This window comes from Typopeltis vanoorti, chromosome 11 (genome assembly GCF_054136105.1).
Source record: "Typopeltis vanoorti isolate ZY-2024b chromosome 11, IOZ_Tvanoo_1.0, whole genome shotgun sequence".
Lineage (NCBI taxonomy): Eukaryota > Metazoa > Arthropoda > Arachnida > Uropygi > Thelyphonidae > Typopeltis > Typopeltis vanoorti.
This window is the reverse complement of record NC_143559.1, coordinates 73,802,732-73,826,807: the sequence shown is the minus strand read 5'-3', so window position 1 is coordinate 73,826,807 and position 24,076 is coordinate 73,802,732. Positions and strand designations below refer to the sequence as shown.

The window sequence follows — 24,076 nt, the reverse complement described above, 5'->3', positions numbered from 1 at the left end:
TGAAAGCCTGTATTTGGCCTGAATCCAGCTTGTTCTTCACCAGGCTTCTCTTCCACAATCCTTCTCAACCTTTTCTCAAGTATACATGCATATATCTTACCAGGAACACTTAGTAGAGAAATACCTTATTTCCCATTTTATATATATGGGTACTATGAGAGCTGTACTCCAATCATTTGGAATTTGTCCCTCTGTCCAGGCCTTCTGAACTATGCACTGCAGCCACTGCAAGATTTTATACCTCCATACTTGTGGAACAAATCTGAAAACAAACCCCAACTCAACATCACCAGAGTTAAAGATCGGTACTATCAACGTAAGAAGCCTGAATGGCAAAGAAATGGAGCTAGCTGAGGAATTAGATAAGTACCAGATCGACATAATAGGGGTGACTGAAACAAAAAAGACAAAAACTGGTGAGATCTTTCTGAGCAATAAATACAAAATGTTATATTCAGGCAATGACAATCAAGGAAAAGAAGGAGTAGCCATAGTATTCAACACAAAATACGAGGCTAATCTTCTTGAATGGCAGTCAGTCTCAAGTAGAGTAATGTGGACAAATATGAGAATGGGGAACTGGACAATTAGACTTATTTGTGCCTATGGTCCCACAGAAGGTTCTACTAAGGTAGAAGTGGAGGAATTTTTTGAGGCTTTAGAAAAAGCAACTGACACAATGAAAAATGAAAAATTGGTCCTTGTTGTGGATCTAAATAGCAGAGTAGGAAATGATTGTGAGACATACAAAAATATTTTGGGAAAATTTGGAGAAAAGAGCAAAGCTAATAATAATGGCAAATATCTGTTGGATTTCTGCTCAGGACATGGACTGGTTATTACTAACACCATGTTCCAACATAAAAATGTGCACAAATTCACATGGAGAGAAGAGGCTAGGAATAAGAAAAGTCTCATTGACTATGTTATTGTTGATAGTGATGTTTTCTCGCTGGTGCAGGACACCAGAGTGTACAGAGGATTTGAAATTGGAAGTGATCACTATTTAGTCTTGAGCAGGATAAAATTGAATTTCATATTGAAAAGAATAACATGTAAGAAAGTTTTAAAGCGAATAAAAGTTGAGCAGCTCTCAGATGTGAACTGTAGACTAAAATACAGAAATATTATTGAAAAGAAAATGAAAGAGTTTGAGAACAGGAATCAAACCTTGGAGATTCAGTGGCAAACTCTGAAGGAAACATTGATTGATTCTGCCAGAGAGGCATGTGGTGAGGTTGTGTGCAAGGATAAAAAAATCAGAACTCCCTGGTGGACACAGGAAGTTAAAGAGGCAGTGAAGGAAAAGAAGAAAGCATATCAAAAGTTCCTGGCAAATAAGTCAGCTTTTACTCTTACAGAATACAGAGACAAATGTAAGAAAGCTAAACAGTGTGTAAAGCTAGCTAAACAAAAGTCATGGGAGGACTTTGGCAAGAATATAGAAAATAAATATCAAGAAGGTGGCAAAATATTCTGGAGGTTGTTGAAGAAGCTTAGGAATGGAGGAAAGAGTGCTGTAAAAGGAATTAGAGATGATAAAGGTGAAATGAAAACAGGAGAAAAAGATATCCTTGAAGTATGGAGTAATTACTTTGAAAAACTGCTAAATGAAACAAGCAGTGATGACAGCACAGTGGTAAAAAACACTGACCAGGCATGCAGTCAGGAATACATATCCATACTTGAAGTAGAAAAAGCCATCAAAGGCTTGAAATGTGGAAAGGCAGCTGGAGTAGATGATATTCGACCAGAAATGCTGAAGTATGGTGGTATAAGAGTCTTACAGTGGCTGCACTGCATAGTTCAGAAAGCCTGGACAGAGGGACAAATTCCCCATGATTGGAGTAGAGCTCTCATAGTACCCATATATAAAAAGGGAAATAAAACTGAATGTGAGAATTACAGAGGTATTTCCCTACTGAGTGTTCCTGGCAAGATCTATGCAAGTATACTTGAGAAACGGTTGAGAAGAATTGTGGAAGAAAAGCTTGGTGAAGAACAAGCTGGATTCAGGCCAAATAGAGGCTGTCAGGATCAGATCTTCACTTTACGACAAATAGTCGAGAAAGCATGGGAATATAACAAAGATCTGTATTTAAGTTTTGTCGATTTGGAAAAGGCGTATGACAAGGTGCCAAGAGAGAAGCTATTCAATACACTTCAGTTATATGGTGTCAATGGGGCATTATATCAAGCAATACTTAGTCTTTATTTGAGTTGTGAGTCAGCAGTTAGAATTGAAGGAAGTACAGGAAGATGGTTTAATGTTAAATCTGGTGTGAGACAAGGATGTACATTATCCCCTCTGTTATTCATTATCTATATGGATCACATTATGAAGGAATGTGGTATTAAACCTGATATCAAAATTGGAGATGTTAATGTCAGCTCTTTGCTTTATGCGGATGATGTTATACTTCTAAATAAATTGGCTACAAGTCTGCAAGATTCTCTGACTAAATTGAATAGCTGTTGTAATAGATATGGTATGAAGGTCAGCAATAAAAAGACAAAGACAATGAAAATAGGCAGAATCATTGAAAATGTCAACTGTGTTGTGAATGGAGAACCTGTGGAACAAGTAAAACATTTCAGCTACTTAGGCACAATTTTTACTGAAGATGGTAAACTAAATATAGAAATAGACAACAGAATCAGCAAAGCTGGTATCGTGGGAAGTCAATTGAATAAATTCATATGGAATAAGAAAGAAATTAGTCGGAACACTAAATTAGCTGTATACAAGACTGTGTTCAAACCAATTTTAACTTATGGATCTGAGAGCTGGGTCAGAAGTAAAACACTTGACCAAAGACTAGAGACCACAGATATGAGAGTCCTGAGAAAGATTAGAGGCATGAACAGATGGCATCAATGGCAATATCATATTAAAAATGAGGATATTAGGAAAGAACTTGACATTGTCAGCATCCAGGAATGCATTAGCAGAGCTAATCTCAGATGGTATGGTCACTTAAATAGAATGGGAGAGGAAAGATTAGCAAAACAAGTGTTCTCTGCCAGGTTGGCAGGAAAACGACCCAGAGGAAGACCAAGATATAGGTGGATTGATACGGTACAAAGTGCCTTAGACGATAGAAATATAAGATCTGATAATGTTGGGGTTTTGACAAGTAACAGACTGATTTGGAGGAAAATTGTAGATAGGAAGTTAGTAATGATGTAATTTTTTCATGTAGTACTGTCATATCCTGTACACCCCTTGAGGGTACATGTCAGGAATTTGATGATGATGATGATGATGATGATGATACTTGTGGTCAAAAATTGTCTGGTCCTGCTGCCTTTCTGTATTTCAGGCTTTTTTTTTTGCTGGCTTTTTCTACTTCAAGTATGGATATATATTCCTGATTGCATACCTGTTGAGTCATGAAATCAGGAATTTCATTCCACTGTTTATACCACTGTGCTGTCACTGCTTGTTTCATTTAGCAATTTTTTGAAATAATTATTCCATATATCAATGATATCTTTTCTCCAATTTTGATGTCACCTTTATTATCTCTGATTCCTTTTACAGCACTCTTTCTACCATTTTGAGCTTTTTCAACAGCTCCAGAATATCTTACCAGAATACCTTCCTGATATTTATTTTCTATGTTCTTGTCTAAGTTTTTCCATGACTTTTGTTTAGCTAGCTTTACACAATGTTTAGCTTTCTTACATTTGTCTTTGTATTCTCTAAGATCAGAAACTGACATATTCGCGAGAAACTTTCAATATGCTTTCTTCTTTTCCTTCACTGCCTCTTTAACTTCCTGTGTCCAGCATGGAGTTTTGATTTTTCTTTCCTGGCAGACATCACCACTGTCCTCTCTGGCTGAAGCAATGTTTTCTTCAGGGTTTGCCAATGAATCTCCAAGCTTTAGTTCCTGTTCTCAAACTCTTTCATTTTTTCTTGAATAACGTTTGTGTATTTTACTGTATAGTTCATATCTGAGAGTGGGTCAACTTTATTCACTTTAAAAATTTCTTACATGTTCTTTTCAATTTTATCCTGCTCTAGACTAAATGGTGATCAGTTCCAATATCAAATCCTCTTTAAACTAGTGTCCTGAACCAGTGAGAAAACGTCACTATGAACAATAATATAGTGAATGAGACTTTTCTTATTCCTTGCCTCATCTCTTCATGTGAATTTGTGCACATTTTTATGTTGGAATATGGTGTTAGTAATAACCAGTCCATGTTCTGATCAGAAATTCAAGAGGTATTTGCCATTATTATTAGCTTTGGTCTTTTCTCCAAATTTTCCTAAAATATTTTTTTATGTCTGACAGTCATTTTCTACTCTGCTATTTAGATCCCCAACAAGGAACAACTTTTCTTTTTTCATTGTGTCAGTTGCTTCTCTAGAGCCTCAAAAAATTCCTCCACTTCTACCTTAGTAGAACTTTCTGTGTTACCATAAGCACAAATAAGTCTCATTGTCCAGTTTTCCATTCTGATATTTGCTGACATCACTCTACTTGATATTGCCTGCCATTCAAGAATATTTGCTTTATATTTAGTGTTGAATACTCTAGCTACTCCTTCTTTTTGCTGATTTTAATTATCTGAATATAACATTTTTTATTTATTGCTCAGAAAAATCTCACCAGATTTTGTCTAAAAAACACATAATAGAGGTGACTGGAACAAAAAGTTTCAGTCACCTCTATTATGTCGATCTGGTACTTATCTAAATCATCAGCCATTTCCATTTCTTTGCCATTCAGGCTTCTTATGTTGATAGTACCAATCTTGAACTCTGGTGATGTTGAGTTGGGGTGTGTGTCAAGATTTGTTCCAGCTGACTTTTTGCTGTTCGTCCAGGTTTTCTGGCAAAAACAATAAATCATTTAAATGGGCAACGCCCCAGTTAAATGATTTATCGTGAATTCTGTCATGTTGTACCATCGTTTTTTACTTGTGGTTTGTCTGATTCCCAGATTGCCAATCCGTTCTCATTCATTCAGTATCCAGGTAGATACCTAACAGGGTGCACCATGAGAAGGTGAGGATCGGGCATTAGAGCAGAAGTCCTGGTTAGTTCTCTGCATTCCTTTAAAGGCTATGTGGAGGGCTCCTCTCAGTTATACCGCTTTGACCTTTAAGCTCACCTTAAGATCCTTACTGCAACAATACCAATGTACCATAAGTTTATAACCATGGGCAACCACATGAATACACATTAAAAGAGCTTGACTGAATTTTTTCCCCCTTACAAACCTGTTTTTGATAGATATGTTGTCCCTCCCTTAACCCAAGTGTTGTGGGCTGTAGTGTAGGCTAAATGAAATGGAGGGGAGGGTTGACTTGAGTTGTTTTAGGTATGTTGCATTTTTTTTAAATTTTTTTATTTTTTATCTTGGACCTCTTTGGTGTATGTTGTGTAGCCAGGGCTTAGATGATATTGATGAGTTTTGTGGTGCAGGAAATGAAGGTCCTCATTTCAGCATGGATTATTTCACATATGGAGTTAAATTTATGTTTAGATCATGAGAAACAAAACAATAATCAGATCATGGAAAAAATTTAGGCTTAGTAATCCCAGCGATCATTCCAGTTGGCACCATTGTATGGCTGTAGGACATGAGTATGGCTGAGAGGGGTCAGCCATAGAAAATGAAATGTGGACAGTATTATATTAGTAGTTGCCAAGAGAAGAGCTAACATCTGTAGTGTATTTGGAAGAAGAATGAAGAATAGATGCTTTGAGGTTAGAATGTTTGAGAATGTTAAAGATTATCCACTATTTCAGTTGATGGGTTATTTCATTATTAACACAAAATAATTAGTCCTTTTTTCCAGCTTGATCTGTGAAGTTTTTGAATTAGGAGTCTCCAAGAGAGAAAATGGTGTCATTGTTTGAGTTATTAGACTTTATCTCTGAAGGTTGATTTCCTAATCAAAGAGGTCAGTATTGTCATCGGAATTAGTAGATCAGATATAGGCTAGATAAATCTGAGATAAGGAAATCATGTATTCTACCTTTCTTACAGAAGGAGTCATGCAGAAAGGTGAACTGTAATTGTAGAGAATGGCAGATTGAAGTTAATTAAGGAATAACATCAGGTTTAGCTGTTAGTGTATGTCATTAATACTTTTTGTTGATGCTTTGGATGTTTGAAGTGGGTGCTGAAGTTTTATCTTTTGCATGGGATTCTTATGGGGAAGGGATTTGATTTTATATAAAACATTTCTAGATCCTTTGTTATGATCCTATTAGCTGATGGTGTTTGCAATAAATATTTTGCAGATTTGCTTTGTATAGCCACTTCATTAACATGTTTGAGATTGTTCGTGCTGATGATCACATTCAGAACTGATCTTCTCTTTCTCCTGACATTTTTTTTCTTGTTGTTGATCACAACACTTCTATTTTCTCACTTCTTAACCAACCTCATTATTACTGATCTACTTGAAGCTTTCCTGTAGTTTGAATGTCTTCAAGAGTTGTGCTGCATTTGCACTACACATTATGTAAAATAAATATGTAGACATGTAAACATTTTTGTTATAAAACATGTTCTATGTAGCCATCTTATTAACCAGTGATTCAGAGAACTAACTGATGGCAATATTTTCTCCTAAGTCTGTATGATAATTAACTAGAGGTGTTATTCTATGTTATGTATATTAGAAAATATAAGCAGTTTAAGGTGCAAGTATGATCCAAATCATCTGTTCCATTTTTTGAATTACATGTGTGCCAGAAGCACCTGCTATCATATTACTTGCACACAATGAGCTTGGAATCCCATGTATCAAGCTGACTTTAATATGGCTCTGTTCAGTTACTCTTAATAGCTACTCAATTGCATGCTGACAACTTTGCATAGGCATCACACTATTGGTACAGGTATTTGTTTAATTTTTTAATTATCTGGGAGTATTTATTGAGATAATAATAGTCTTATATCTAATTAAATATAGAAATTTGTTCAGTTTATCTTAATTACTTTACTCATGCCTTATGAAGTTTCTTTGTATTTTGGGATTTTTATTAGAAAAAAAAATTTAGGCGTCTCAGACGTATCGAGGATGATGAAGAAAGTGATGCTGAAGAAACAAGAGATAGCACGAACAGGCAGCCTGTTGACGATAGAGAGGCTATAGCTAATGAACTTTTTGAAGGATCTGATGAGGTAAAGATATTATTGAACTTCATTAACTCATTTTTATGCTAGTTTTTAGTTAAATTATAAGTTAATTTTCAGCAAAAATTTAGTTTAGATATATGCTTTAAAATAGGATCTTTTGGTCTAAAATCATCTGGTATATCATGACCATTCGGGTCATATAGACTTTTAGTACATTAGTACTGTGTATGGGTTGGGAAAGAAGGTACTTGTTCACATTAGATTCGAAAGACTGTAGATTGTATTCCATAGGGAACACATTAAGGGGAAGACTGTTCCATAGTATAGCGGTTGCAGGGACAAAGGAGGAGAAGAAACTTGTTCTGTAGGTTTCAAGGTGCACTGTGTAGGAATGTTGAGCAGTAGCTGCACATGTTCCAATGAGCTTAGTACTAAGTGGGGGAATTATTGGTGCTATTTCGGATGAACATTTTTCATGGAAATATTTGTAGAAGACACAGTGGTGCAAAACCAATTGTCTGTGTGAAAGTGGGGGGAGTGAGTTGGTAAGAGATGGGTCATTAATAAGTCTGATTGCTCTCCTCTGTATGGAGTCGAACAATTTGAGGGAGTTTTTGGGGGACACCCCTTATGTGGGTGCAGTATTCGATGGTTTGGCAGATTTGTGATTTGTATAAGGTTAATAGCTGTTCAGGGGGGTGAAGTGATGTCTTGAGTGAAAGAGAAATCCTAGTTTTTTAGAGGCTGAGGATGCAATGGTTGTTATGTGTTTGTGCCAGGAGAGGCTTGATGTCAGGGTAATTCCAAGAAGAGAAATCTCAGATTGTCTGGAAATTTGGGTATTGTTAAAAATAATATTGGGAGAAACTGGTTCTTTTTTTTTTTTTATGAGAAATGAGACAGTACTGGGTTTTATTTACATTGAAATTGACTAGGTTATCTGAACGCTATTGGAGGATGGCTTGGAGCTCTGAATTAAGGGCAGTGGTGGTTGCTGATCTGTAGGTTGAGGTGAGTTGTGTGGAGTAAGGTTTATCAAAAGAAAGGGAGGAGTGCAATGTGCTGTTATCTGCAAAACTGTGTATTGGGTTGGAGGTAAGCTGAAGTAAGTCATTGATATGTAGTAGGAAGAGGGTTGTTGAGAGGACAGAACCTTGAGGAACCCCTGCATTAGTTGAATGGTGAGAGGATAAGGAGCCATCCACCACCACACCCACAGTGAGCGTCCAGACAGAAAACTGGCAATCCAATTACAGAGGTCTTGGGATAGACCAAACGATGGTAGCTTGTTTAGTAAGCCCTTGTGCCAGACTCGGTCAAATGCCTTGGAAATATCAAGTCCAACTGCTTGAGATTCAGCAAACTTCTCCATGGCATTTGATCAGAGATGGGTGACATATGTGAGCAGATCTCCTGTTGATTGGCAGTGACAGAATCCATACTGGCGGTCGTTTATTAGACAAGTAGCTTCAAGGTAGTGTAGGAGTTGGGAAGTGATGATTTTTTCCATTACTTTAGACTTTGGATACGATAGAGGTGAGTAGGGTTTCTCAAACTGTGTTCTGCGAGAAGTTTTGGAATTTGTCATTTTAGTTTTCTAAGCATTTTTCATGAATAAATATTTTATAGTAGAAATATTCTGAGGAGAATAATACTCGTGAAATGTCAAAGCTCAGACCCAGAACCCCTAATAACATCTGTGTATCATTAATTTTCACACATCGAAACATTTCAACATTTGGGAAAGGGAATACCGCTGTTTATGACTGGTCATAAAAATTGCCTGCAAGCGGATTATAACAATGGTGGCATATCCTCTGTTCTCAAAACTGAAGGAAATGACATCTGTGTAGCAAATGTCAGTGACCAAGCCGCATATTTTTAAACATGGAAATATTCATGAATTATCGTCACACATGGAGATCTTTCAACAATTGGGAAAGAGAATACCACCGTTTATGACTGATCATAAAAAATAGCCTGCAAGTCGATTACAACAGTGGGCAGCGTGTTCTCAAAACTGAACGAAATAACATCTGTGTTGCAAATGTCAATGACCAATCAGCAAGGAAGTATAAAGAAAATTTTTCCACTGAAATTGAAGATCAATGTAGTCTATATCTGGTTCTCAGATCTAGTAATACTGAATACTTTCTTCGCAAGTTCGTATTGCAGTGTGTGTAAGTGCTTGTTCTGAAACCGGAGTGCCATGATTTTTTTAAAAGTAATAGGAATACAGATTTAAATTCTAATATGAATAAGCGACAAGGCACGTTGTTTAATTTTGGTATTAAGAAATCTCTTATTGAAGGTATTTATGACTGAACAGATAGTTAATAGTTAATCCACCTCAAGTCTACAAAGATCTCCAGGATGTACAAAAGGAGGGGAAACTACCAGCACACAGGAGAAAAAGTCTGCATTCACTCATAAGTACTTATAATATTATAAATATATTTAGTGATCAGAATAGGATATGTCAATGAAAATTAGCACAAATTAATTTAATGATGGTTTATTGGCACTTTAATTAAATCAATTAAATTAATTAAAACATCAATTAAACTAAAATTTAATTGATGTTTAATTAATTATTAATTAATAATTATCAGTTATTAATTAATAATAAAAGTTAGCTAAATTACCAATTAATTATTAATTAATACATTACAAAATAACGAAGGTGTTCCATGAAAATTTCAGGATTTGTGAAGTGTTTCGTCTTAGAAAAAGTTTCAGAAACCCTGGAGGTGGGAATAATGTTGGGCAGAAGTTACAGCTGATTGCTTTGGCAAGTGACCAAAAGGCTTTGCTGCCATTTGGACAGGCTGCTAATTTCCTGCTTTTTGTTCTTTTGAACTCTGTTTTGGAAGCATTGATTTTTTTTTTTTTTTTTTTATTTCAGGCTTGGGTATAAGCTCTAAAGGAGAATGGAAATCTTAATCTGAGCCAGTGATGGTATGTTTGGTTTTTTTTATTTGTACTGCCTTGGCACATCTTTTGGAAAACCAGGGTTAGTTAGGGAATGGCAGGTCAGAGTACTGTAGGGAATGTATGATTCCATGCCAGTTAAGATTACTTTGGTTCTGAGTTCAGTGCATGTGTTTGGGTTGGAAGGTCAGAAGAATAGTCTAACTATGGGAATGAGGCATAGAAGTTGCGAAGGCAGCTGTCCCACTTAGCACTGTTATAATGCCAAACTATTCTTGTATGGGAGTGACTGTATAAGCATTGTTGTATGAAGGAGGAGATAGCACTAGGTTGTGGTCAGAATTGCCTAGCAGGTCCTCTACTTTCATTGTGTATTTGGAAGGGTCATTGATCAGAAAGAGGTCTAGGGTATTTGGAGAGTGGCTTGGGTTATCAGGTATTCTGGTTGGCATCTGAATAAGTTGTAAGGTCATTAGTGATGGTGAATGTTTCAGACTAGTCTATAAACAAGGGAGAAAAAATAATAATTAGATGCACATAATGGGCATTATTTGCTTTATAGTATCAACAGATTTAGGAAATAAGGGGTAGTATGTATATCTTTATCACTAATTTCTTTCTAATTAAGTCCAGCTTACAAGAATTTAAAGAAAAAATTGCCCAGCCAGCCAGCCTGCTTTTCGAAGCAGTTCGACTTTTTTGTTCTCCTCAGAGACTAGGTAGAAACCTGTAATGATCATACATTTGTGCCAGAAAATATACACTCTGTATATATGAGCTATTAATTATTAGTGAAAACTGTAATAATTTGAAACTGCACTGTTAGGTGAGCAGAACCTTAAAATCCAAAAATAAAATACAAAATATGACTCTTTTGAGGTCATGTTTAAATACCCAACAATTTACATAAAGTGAAAAATAAATTCTAGACTCTATCAATTATTTTTGGTTAATGTCTTTGAACTTTTAATAACTAGTTTGGTAATATAGTTACTGACCAATCCCCAAAACTTCCTTTCTTTTTTTCTAACCTATGCTACCAAAGACAAGTTGCAAGAATGCCATTCTGTCTATATCACCTTCCAACACATGTGCTGGAAGGTGATATAGATATTAGGAAAGACCTTGTACAATACACTAGATTCTAGTTAATGCAAAGCTCAGAGACCAAAATTTTCAGCTTTGAATTAATACATTTTTAATTAGACAATATTTATATGCAGTCTCTCTCATTTCCCTGAAGTCAGGATAGTTGGCTGAAAAGATCCCCAAAATTAGTATTTTATTAGTTGCAATATTTTCTTGAACTAGCATATATGTAAAATTGTATGATCCTTCCCCTACATAAAACAATTGATGCTAACTGCAGATTGTCCACAGCTACTCAGATGCTACTGCCAAAACACTTCTTGTTTTTAGCATTAAAATGGTCACAATTATTCACCAAAAACATGCACTGTATCTTAAAATGGGAAATACCATGATATTTTGTATTTGTTTGATTCATTGAACTCACGTAAAAGAAAACATGTAGTTTATGATTGGCATAATTTCTGTGAAGTTAACAAGACAATGTCACAGATATCCTCTACTCAACATGTAGCTCGATGGAATTTAACAGTGATATGAGGCTAACAGAGACTTATCTTCTTGGATGGCAGGCAGGCAATTTCAAATAGAGTGATGTGGACAAATATCAGAAAGAGGAACCAGACAATGAGATTTATTTGTGCCTATGGTCCCACAGAAGGTTTCTACTAAGGTAGAAGTGGAGGAATTTTTTTGAGGCTAACTCAGAATATGGAATAGCAGAATACAAAATGATTGTCAGACATACAAAAATATTTTGGGAAAATTTGGAGAAAAGAGCAAAGCTAATAATAATGGCAAATACCTGTTGGATTTCTACTCAGGATTGGTTATAACTAACACAATGTTCCAACATAAAAATGTGCACAAATTCCCATGGAGAAAAGAGGCAAGGAATAGGAAAAGTCTCATTAACTATGTTATTGTCGATAGTGATGTTTTCTCCCTGGTGCAGGACACTAGAATGTACAGAGGATTTGAAATCGGAAGTGATTTAGCAGGATAAAATTGAATTTCATATTGAAAAGAAGAACATGTAAGAAAGTTTTAAAGCGAATAAAAGTTCAGCATCTCTCAGATGTGAGTTGTAGACTAAAATACACACAAACATTATTCAAGAAAAAATAAAAGAGTTTGAGAACGGGAACCAAACCTTGGAGTTCAGTGGGAAGTCCTGAAGAAAACATTGATTGATTTAGCCAAAAGGCATGTGGTGAGATTGTCTGCAAGGATAGAAAAATCAGAACTCCATGGTGGACACAGGAAGTTAAAGAGGCAGTGAAGGAAAAGAAGAAAGCATATCAAAAATTCCTGGCAAATAAGTCAGCTCATACTCTTAGAGAATACAGAGACAAATGTAAGAAAGCTAAACACTGTGTAAAAATAGCTAAACAAAAGTCATGGGAAGACTTCTTGATACATAGAAAATATGTATCAAGAAGATGGCAAGATATTCTGGAGGTTGTTGAAGAAGCTCAGAAACGCAGGAAAGAGTGCTATAAAAGGAATTAGAGATGATAAAGTGACCTGATTGCTGGAGGAAAAGATATCCTTGAAGTATGGAGTAATTACTTCAAAAAATTGCTAAATGAAACAATCTGTGACAGCACAGTGGTAAAAAATGCTTACTGTGCATGCAATCAGTAATACTTATGCATACTTGAAGTAGGAAAAAAACCCACCAAAAGCCTGACATGTGGAATTGCAGCAGGAGTAGATGATATTACACCAGAAATGCTCAAGTATAGAGGTATAAAAGTTCTTACAGTGCCTGCACTCACAGTTTAGAAATCCTGGGGTAGAGCTCTCATAGTACCCATATACAAAAAGAAAATAAAACTGAATGTGAGAATTACAGAGGTTTTTTCTACTGAGTGTTCCTGGTAAGATATATGCAAATATACTTGAGAAAAGATTGAGAAGTATTGTGTGAAGAGAAACTTGGTGAAGAACAAGCTGGATTCAGGCCAAATAGAGGCTGTCAGGATCAGTTATTCACTTTATGACAAATAGTTGAAAAGTCATGGGAATATAACAAAGATCTGTATTTAAGTTTTGTAGATCTGGAAAAGGCATATGAAAAGGTGCCAAGAGAGAAGCTATTTAATACGCTACAGTTATATGGTGTCAATGGGGCATTATATCAAGCAACACTTAGTCTTTATTTGAGTTGTAAGTCAGCAGTTAGAATTGAAGGAAGTACAGGAAGGTGGTTTAATGTTAAATCTGGAGTCAGACAAGGATGTACATTATCCCCTCTGTTATTCATTATCTATATGGATCACATTATGGAGGAAAGTGGTATTATACCTGATATCAAAATTGCAGATGTTAATGTCAGTGCTTTGCTTTATGCAGACGATGTTATACTTTTAAATAAATATGCTTCTGCAAGATTCCCTGACTAAAATGAATAAGTGTTATAATAGATATGGTATGAAGGGAAGGTCAGCAATAACAAGACAAAGACAATGAAAATAAGCAGAAGCATTGAATATATGAACTGAATTGGGAATGGAGAACCTATAGAACAAGTGAAACATTTGAGCTACTTAGGCATGATTTTTAGTGAAAATGGTAAATTAAATATGGAAATAGACAACAGAATCAACAAAGCTGGTATGGTAGGAAGTCAACTGAATAAATTTATATGGAATAACAGAGAAATTAGTCAAAACACTAAATTAGCTATATACAAGACAGGTGTTCAAACCAATTTTAACTTATAGATCTGAGAGCTGGGTCAGAAGCAAAACACTTGACCAAAGACTAAGAGACCGTGGATATGGGAGTCCTGAGAAAGATTAGGAGCATGAACAGATGGCATCAATGGCAATATCATATAAAAAACGAGGATATTAGGAAAGAACTTACATTATTCAACATCCAGGAATGTGTTAGCAGAGCTAATCTCAGGTGGTATGGTCACGTAAACAATTGGAGAGGAAAGATTAGCAAAAAAAGTGTTATCTGCCAGCTTGGCAGGAAAAAGATCCAGAGGTAGACCAAGATATAGGTGGATTGATACGGTAAAAAGTGCCTTAGAAGACAGAAATATAAGATCTGATAATGTTGGAGTCTTGATAGTTAACAGATTGATTTGGAGAAAAATTGTAGATAGGAAGTTAGTAATGATGTAAATTTTTCATGTAGTAGTATCATATTCTGTACATTCCCTTGAGGGAATTTGTTGATGATGATGAACTTGAACTTAAAATTGAGAAGTTTAAATAATTGCTGTGAATTAGAGAGAGAGAGAGAGAGAGAGAGAAAAAAAAACCCATTTTTAATACAATTCAAGAAGAGTATATTGTGACTTTCTGAATTCTAAATTCTCTCTTTCTTTAGCTAGTTGAACCTCAAAGGTTCTTAGCTGCATGTTTGAATGCTTGTTTAGCCATTCTTTCCACATGTTCAAGCCATCTCAATTTACTTGCTCAAATGTTATCAACTAGAAGTAGGGATCTATAGTGCATATTGTTCTTGGTTATGTTGTCTCTTATCCAGAGACTTTTCTGAGGATTTTATTTTCAATGCTTTTGAACATAACAGACCATGGTGCAACTCTTTTGCATCTTGGTCTATTGTTTTCCAGGTTTCTCCTCCATAATGAAAAAATAGGTTTAACGATTATCATGTATATTTTTTTTACTCTGCTTGATGGAATTTTGGAATATAATAAATGATGTAGTGAATGATAAGATGTTTTAAGGCACATATTTTAGCTTTTATTTCCATACTAATTTTATTATCTCGAGTAATCAATGTTCCAAGATATTTGAAGGAGGTAGCACTTTTAAATTTCATCTTATCTGGTAAAATGGTCATTTCCCCTTTAATTGTGATTTCTGCATGCACTTAAATATTCAGTTTTATCCTGGTTGATTTGTAATTCTAGTTTTTCCTCAGCAATTTTAAGTTTTCTAAATGTTGTTCTAATGTCTTCAGCATTTTTTCCAACAATGCACATATCCTAATATTACAGTTCTGTTTATGTTATCTTTTACAATTTCTCAAATGCATTTTTCTAATGCTAAATCAAAAATGGATGGGCGAAACGGCATCACCTTGCTTCAATCCTGTCTTAATATCAAAAGGTTCAGATCTAATTCCATTAGCTAATACCATGCTTTGGCTAACAGTGGTGGAAATTTTGATTAAACATATTATCTTGTGAGGTATTCCTAGTTTATTTAATATTTCTCAAAGTCCTCTATGAATGCTATCATATGCTTTTATAAAGTCTACAAAAAAATTTGTACCTGCAGATTGTATTCTCTTTTTTTTTTTTTTTGGTATCTGAGTGTAAACATTTGGTCAACTGTTGACTCCATCTGTTTCTTTGGAATCCTGCTTGATATTCACCAGTATTTTCTTCAGCATAAAGTAAGATTCTTGTTAATATAATATTAGATAAAATTTTGTAGCCTGCTGACAATAGCGATATTCCCCTGTAATTTTCACGTTCATTTTTGTTTCCCTTTTTATATACTGAAATGATTAACGATTCTTTCCATTCTGCAGGTATCTCTTCTTTTTCTCATATTAAATTTACCAGCTTATGCGTATGAGTGGTTAATTCTATACACCCATATTTGATGAGTTTGGCTACTATTCCATTAGTACCTTGTGCCTTGTTGTTTTTTGAGCAGCTTTATACTTTCCTCTACTTAAGCTACTGAAGTTTTAATTATTTCTGAGTGACAAGTATGATATGTATTCTGTTTGAAAGACACAATAGGTTTATCATGATTTAGGAGTTTGTTCAAGTACTCTCTCCACCTGTTTGCTATTTCATTTCTATTGGCTAGTATTTGTCCATTGCTATTGTTGATTACTGTTGTTTTCATATGTCGGCTTGTTTTTTGATTTTTAGCTTCATGGAAAAAATTTCTGGGATTATTTACTGTAAAGTATTTCTGGATTTCTTCAATCTGTTCACAAAAAAATTTTTTTTTCTGTTGTCTCATTATTTTATTTGCCTCCTTGCTGGTCTCTTTGTATATCAAAGGGGCATGAAATCAGCTGATTATTAAGCCAAGTGCTTCTTATCTTTTTATGCAATCCTTGATATGATTTCAGATGTCTTCAGTATTTTCATTCTCCTGCAATTGTATAATTTTCAATTTCTGTTTAATTCACACTTATATTTTCTTTTCTTTGTTAATATTGTATCTCAGTTGATTTTTGCATGTGCTGAAAAATATTTATTGTTTATTTTAATCTTATTATAGCACCAATTAGAAAATGGTCACTATCACACTCAGCTCCTCTGAAGCTCCAGATATTCTGAATGCAATTCCTATGTGTTTTACTGATTATGATATGGTCTATTTGATTGAATGTATGACCATCGGGAGATTTCCATGTTTGTTTGTGTATATTCTACCACATATCAGTGGAGAAAGAAAAAAATTCCCCTGGACTGGAATTTTTTTTTTTTCTCCACTGATATTTCTCTCTTCAATGACGGCTTTGGTTTCCAATAATTTTTTTATAAATTTCTTTTCCAATTTTTGCATTGAAATCACCTAATAAAATGATTATATCCTGCCAGGGAATTTTTTCTGGGATTAATTCCAGTTTTTCATAGAATTCATCTTTTATTGCCTCTTCTGCAGCTTCTGTAGGTGTATTCATTAATAAAGATTATCTTGAAGCATTTTGCTTGTATTCTTAGCTTGCTTATTCTTTCATTAAAAGCTTCAGATTCGATCAGTGATGACCAAAATTTTTTTCCTAATGATGAAACTTGTTTCAAATTCATGTTTATCAGAGTTGTTTCCACTATAAAGTAGCAAAAGGTTCTCTTTCTTCAAATTTCCTTCTCTTGTCCATCATGTTTTTTGTATTGCTACTGTATCCACTTTATATCTATTTAATTCATGTATGATTTCTTGAAATGCTCCAACTCCAATGTACAAGGTTCTCACATTCCATAAACCTATTCATAAACCATTAATCCAAGGCCTGGGTGGATATCCATTTAAGTCCGTCCAGTGAAGAGTATTTGGTACATGTTTCGTGATGAGTTGATTTTTTTACAAGATGGGGTTGTCTGGTTCTGTGCTCAACCCCCAATTTGGAGGACCAGGGTGACTCGCTTTGTTTTGATCCCCCACCTGTGACCTCTCCAGCTTGGGAGGCCATGCTGGTAGCAATGCTACTGCCGATATAGCTTCACAAGATGATTGGAATGTGCAAGCCGCCCCCCAATACACACACCATGACAAGGTGGAGACATTGAAGACATTTAAAACTTTCATAGTTCCATTTTTAAGAATTTCTGGTCAGATATCATCTACTTAGCTACCTTTCAAGTTTCTAAATTGCATTTTCTGATATGAACCCTGCGTTGAATTGCTTTTGAATATAAATATAAATAAGCAATAATATTTTATTATATAACTCCCTTCAATAATCAACCATTTTTGGCTACAATTGCTTTAAATTAAGCTGCGAAAGGAAGGCATTATTTATTTTTTAATGAGAATAATGATATAATGATATTTTCAGCCAACTTTTGTAGTATTAACTCTTCTGAATCAATGGTATCATTTGAAATAAATTTCTTTGTAGTCATTTCCTTTAGATTATTTGAAGAAAGTAATTAAAATGTGAAATTTAAAATTATTATTATTATTATTATTATTGTTCTGGGAAACTCCAAGGAGTCGACAGACTCATCGAGGGAGGCCCTAACATCATGTCAAGAACAACTATTCAACATTCACACAGTATCTATCATACCTTGCTTTGAACTCATTCATGGTCGTAGCACCCACAACAGACTCTGGAAGCTTATTCCACTCATTTACCACTCTCCAAGTAAAGAACCTAGCTCTAACACCCTTGTCAACCACGCTCTTGCCCAGCTTCCATGCATGGCCCCTAGTCCTCCCACCACCAGTCATATTTTCAAAAATATCTTCTGGATCAATCTTATAAAAACCCTTCAGTAATTTGAATGTCTCAATCATATCACCCCTCCTTCGCCTATCGTCCAATTTCTGCAACCCACAAATCTTCAACCTATTCTCATAAGGTTCATTCCACAGACCTGCTATCATCTTGGTCACTCGTCTCTGGACCCTCTCCACTTCCTCCCCATCACGAAGAAACCCTGGTGCCCATAGCTGGGCACAGAAGTCCAGATGGGGTCTTATCAAGGCTCGATACAGAGGAACAACAACTTGTTCGTCTCTGCATGTTAAAGTATTTTTCAGAAGCCAAGTGATTTGGTGAGCTGTTTTAGTTACTTTTGCAATGTGCCCCCTAAACTTCAACTCCCTATCCACCAACACTCCCAAATCCCTGGCCTCATCAATCTCCTGGAGTATGATTCCACCAATGCGATATACTGCTGCTATTCTTTTCACCCCAAAGTGCATAACCTTACACTTTGCCACATTAAATTGACATCCATTTTTCCTAGCCCAGTCCTCCAAACTATCCAAATCATCCTGTAAAATTTTGACATCTTGTGCACTCACAATTGCTCTACCTAACTTTGCATCATCAGCAAACAAGTGAACACTTCCTCTCAGATCCTTTCCAATATCATTGATGAACAAATTGAAAAGCAGTGGTCCAAGAACAGAGCCCTGTGGTACTCCACTAGTCACAAGACGTCTTTTAGACTCCACTCCTGAATAAACCACTCTTTGATATCTCTCCTTCAACCACCCTCTTATCCATCTCACCAACCCTATATCTATACCCATCTGCTCCAGTTTACTGATTAGGGTTCCAAGTGGTATCCTATCAAAGGCCTTGGCAAGGTCCAGTAGTATCACTGTAAACCCATTACCCCTATCCAGTTCAGCCGTCACTGTATTATAAAACGTGAGCAAGTTACTGAGGCATGATCTACCCTTCACAAAACCATGTTGTCCCCAATACAATATCCTATTTTCATCTATCCAATCCTGTATTCTTTTCTTGACTAATTTCTCTAAGACCTTGACAATGATTCCTGATATGCTAATCGGTCGGTAATTTACAACAGCAGTCTTGGAACCACCTTTATGCAGTGGAACTATTTTCCCCTCTTTCCACCCGCTCGGGACTAACCCAGACCCGAGACTCAAATTAAACAAAATGGTCAAGGGTACTGACAATTCTTTAGCTGCTTCTCGTACAACACGAGCTGGTATACCATCCAATCCCACAGATGTATTGACATTGAGGTTATGCAATAGTCTACTCACCTCCACTTCATTAACCACAATTCCCGTATAATCTACTGGTTTATTCGTTTCTGCAATGTCACCACCTGGATGATATACTTTTGCAAAGTGCTCACTCAGTAACTCAACTATCTCAACTGATTCAGTTACCTCCCTACCATCGGCATTCTTTAAAATCAATCTGCCATGTACATTTTTCCTTTTACTTGCTACATATCTAAAAAACTGTTTAGGATTCTCTTTAGCCTGCATGGCCAATGTTCTTTCGTAATCCTTTTTTGCTTTTCTTACCACACTCGTCACCCTTCTGGCCTGCGCTTTATACCGTTCATGTGCCTGCCGGTCACCCTTCTCCTTAAATTCCCTCCATAGTTGTTTCTTTTTTTGCAACTCAAGCTTAATGGTGTTATTCATCCATTTAACCCCTACTTGATTTATTATTCAGACTCTAGGTATACAGTCAGCCATTGCTTCATGCAAGCACTTCTTAACTACCTCCCATGCACTATCAACTTCTAGTCCTTGCAGTTGTACATGCCATGGCACTGAACCAATCAAACTCCTAAGCTTGTCATACTTTCCAGCCCGATAATTCCACATGTACCCTGTCTTAATTGAAAATTCTACACCTTTAGCCACCTCCCAAGTTAAGACCCTATGATCACTCTCACCGATTGGTGGCAATGTGGTCATATTTGTTACAGCCAAATCCTCAGATGTAATTACTAGGTCAAGCACTCTCTGACCCCTAGTATTTTCCATTACTTGCTGTCGCAGATAGTTATCCCTTAATAACCGCATAAAATCCAGTTCTTTCCTCCCGTGTGTCCTCTCCTCACTCCAATCAATGCGACCATAGTTGAAATCTCCCATAATAATCACCCTCCTTCCACCCATTTCTTCTATTTGCTTGTGCATACTGTCACCACCATCTTTTCCATCACCTGGTCTATAGCAGCACCCAATTGTATATTTAGTTCTGCTAGCCACAATCTCACACCAAATGGCCTCAAATGTGCTCTTTTCTCTATCCTGCAATTCAACTTCTATTCTCCTTGGCTGGAGCTCATCAGCTATCATCAACAATACTCCTACCCCCATTTTATTCTCTCTGTCATTCCTGAACACACTATACCCATCACATTCAATCCCACTAGTTATATCATCTACAGTCAGCCATGTTTCACTAATACCTATAACCTGTGGTCTGGAAGTGCCAACCATGGCCAAAAACTCTTCCTTCTTGTTCCTAATACTCCTAGTATTAGTGTACATGAATTTAAGACCCCCATTAGCCCCAACCCTACCTTGATGCCTTATATTAACTATCCCACTCAGATTTGTTGTCCTTATTTGCTCTGGCATATTATATTCATTCTTACATTCAACTGCCTCCATAAGGACTGTATCTCTACTCCCCCCCCCCCCCCACAAATCTAGTTTCCCTGAATTTGCACATCCACTACATTCAGCAACACTTTCTCAAGTCTTCTTACACCGTAACCATTCAAATGCAAGCCATCCATCTTATATAGATCCTTTCGCCCATCAAACTCACTCCACACATCCACAAATTCCACACCACTTGTCATACATAACCCACGCATAAAGTCATTCGCAATTATAGCCCTCCTTTTAAACATTTCACTGTCATACCGTGGCAAAAGACTAATCATTCTAACTCTCTCACTCTTTTCTTTTGCTACCTCAAACAATTCATTCAGGTCTTCTATCATTTCCATTTTATCTCTTTTCAAATCATTCGTACCTGCCACAACAATCATTTCACCCTTTCCTTTTGCTCTCTAATAGTACCAACCTGGTACGTCCTTTATGGTCGTACCAGGTTGGTACGATTTTGTCAAATCCTCTACTAACACACCTCGTACTAACGAGTCTCCATACAGCACTCTATCCTTCATTTTGTTCATGTTCACATTCATACGTCTATTTTTCCTGTCATACCTTTTATTATTGGTTGCTTCATTCTTCAGTCTACTTTTGTTCATGCACTCTAGCTGCTGTTTTGCTCTTTCTATCGCACTATTCAACAACGCGATCTCACTCAGTGCATCTATCTCATCTTTTTTGTTCTCTGAGAAACCATTTATACTATCATTCACACTTTCTACATTCACACTCTCACAATTTTCATGTACAACCTTGCCGTTTCTTGTCATATCCCTATTTCCTTCATTCTGAAGGTTGACAAAAATATCACACTCACGATCCGAAATACACTTCAATTCCTCATTCTCCCTACATTTTCTACATACATTCAATCCTTTATTATCATCTAACCACACTCCGACCGCACTCCTCAAAGCGTACATTTCACAGCTAGTACACTGACTCATTTCTTTTATGCTACCGTTCTTTGATAACGATGGCGAACCTTCATTACTGGCCGCCATTTTCCTTCGCACAGGTGCCATTCTTATTTGCAACGTGTTTTGTCAAATTATACGTTATAACACACCAAAAATAGACGCACTAAAATACGCAAGGCAAACAAAACAAAACTACACAATATTAAGTAATTTGTATCGATAACTGAAAATGATACTTATCTTATCTGCAGCTTGCACGAACACTGCACATTACGAATTCATCTAGCGGCGACTTCCTGACATAGATTATGTTATAAAACACTTTAGTACACTAACCACGCTAATAAAGCTCCAATAATATACCAAAATTACACACTTAAGTCCATTAAATTGAATCCAAAACACCAATAAATCAACAAAAAACACAAATCTCTCAGGAGCTCTCCGATAGCACATCCGTTCACCAGCTAGCCTCGACACCAATTATGGAAAAATTATTATTATTACGGCTATTATAGCCTGTTTTTGTTTAGGAGTGTCCCTTATTTTAAATAAGGGACACTTCTAAATAAATTGCATTTGTTTAGGAGTGTCCCATTTGGTGGCAAAATATTCCCAGCTATAATATAATCCTAAATAAATAAAACCAATCTAGAAATAATATATAAAAAATATAGACAAGAAATAAAATATGGGTATAGCATATAGAATATCATGAGACCAGAATTAAAGTGTAAATTGGAGTAAAATTTAAGTGAGTGAAACTCTGTTTAAAACTAGCTGAACAGAAGTTATGGGAGAACTTTGGTAAGATCATAGAAAATTAATATTAGAAAGGTGGCAAAAGATATGATAAACTTGGCATGAAAACTGAAGAAAAATTTTTTTATGTACGTGGGGGGTCTGAAAAGTTCTCGTCCTCAACCATAAATGGCAACACTATTGGCAAGATTTTTTTTTTCTAAGTTGGTACATCTGTCATAAACATCGACATGAAAATGAGCACTCTTCTTCTTCATTTTTGACAATTAAGAAATGGGTTGCTGAGTTTAAATGCAGCCGTATCAGCCTTGAAGATGATCCATGTGAAGGACGTCCAAAAAGTGTAACAACAACAGAAGTCATTGATCAGTGCACAATATGGTATTGGATGACCGGTGAGTCAAAGTGCGTGAAATTGCTGAGTCTGTGGGCATTTCAAAAGAACGTGTAGGATACATTTTCCATGAAGAATTGCAAATTAAAAAGCTTTGCGCAAGATGGGTGCCACGCTTGCTCACAGCAGATCAAAAATGCACTCGCATGAAAATCTCTGAACAGTGCTTGGAGCATTTTAACAAGAATAAAACTGATTTTGTGCATTGATTTTTTACTATGGATGAGACTTGGATTCATCATTACACACCAGAATCCAAACAGCAGTCACAACAGTGGACAGAAGCCATTGTTCAGTGCCAAAGAAGACAAGGTCATGGCATCGGTGTTTTTGGGATGCTCAAGGCATTTTGTTTATTAATTATCTTGAAAAGGGTAAAACAATAATCGGGGAATATTATTCCGATCTTTTAACCAAACTAGACGAAAAAATTCCTGAGAAAAGATCCGGTTTGCAGAAGAAAAAATCATCTTTCATCAAGACAATGCACCTGCCCACAAATGTGTTTTGGCAATGGGAAAATTAAAGGATCTGCACTATGAACTGTTGGAACATCTACCATTTTCCCCAGATTTGGGAAACTCCTCTGACACCTCTATCTCTTTCCAAAATTAAAACTGTTCCTCGCTGGTCAGCGTTTTTCTTCGAATCAAGAGGTGATTGCAGCTGTAGAGGGGTATTTTGCAGATCTTACTGAGAACCACTACAGAGATGGGATAATGGCACTGGAGCATTGCTGGAATAAATGTATTATTCTTAAGAGAGATTATGTTGAAAAAAAAAAAAATTGAAAATGTAAATTCGTATTTTTTCATTGTTAGGCCGAGAACTTTTCAGACCATCCACGTATGGAGTAATTTGAAAGGTTGCTAAATGAAAACACAGGATGTGACAGCATAATGGTAGAAAACACTCGGTATGAATGCAATCAGGAATACATATCAATATTTGAAGTAAAAAAAAAAAAAGCCATTAAAAACCTTAAGTAAGGAAACATTATATTCAACCAGAAATGCTCAAAAATGGAGATATAAAAGTTTTACAGTGGCTCCACTGCATAATTCAGAAGGCCTAGTAAAGGATTGAATTTCTGATAAGTGCAGTTGAGCTCTCAGAGTGCCCTTCTATATAAAGGGAAATAATACTGAATATGAGAATTACAGTGAAATTTCCCTACTGAATGTTCTGGTAAGATTTATGCAAGAGAAAAGGCTAAGAAAACTTGTAAAGGGAAGCTTGGAGAAGAGCATGCTGGATTCAGGCCAAATAGAG

The 24,076-nt window shown here is 36.0% G+C and overlaps 1 protein-coding gene across 1 annotated transcript in view; it reads left to right on the top strand.

The window, feature by feature from the left end:
- Spt6 (transcription elongation factor Spt6) overlaps window positions 1-24,076 on the top strand; it is a 651,062-nt gene that overhangs the window by 96,748 nt on the left and 530,238 nt on the right. The window contains exon 6 of the mRNA XM_090401053.1: window positions 7,017-7,154. Coding sequence (XP_090257179.1) covers window positions 7,017-7,154 — 138 coding nt within the window. The remainder of the gene's footprint in view (window positions 1-7,016; window positions 7,155-24,076) is intronic.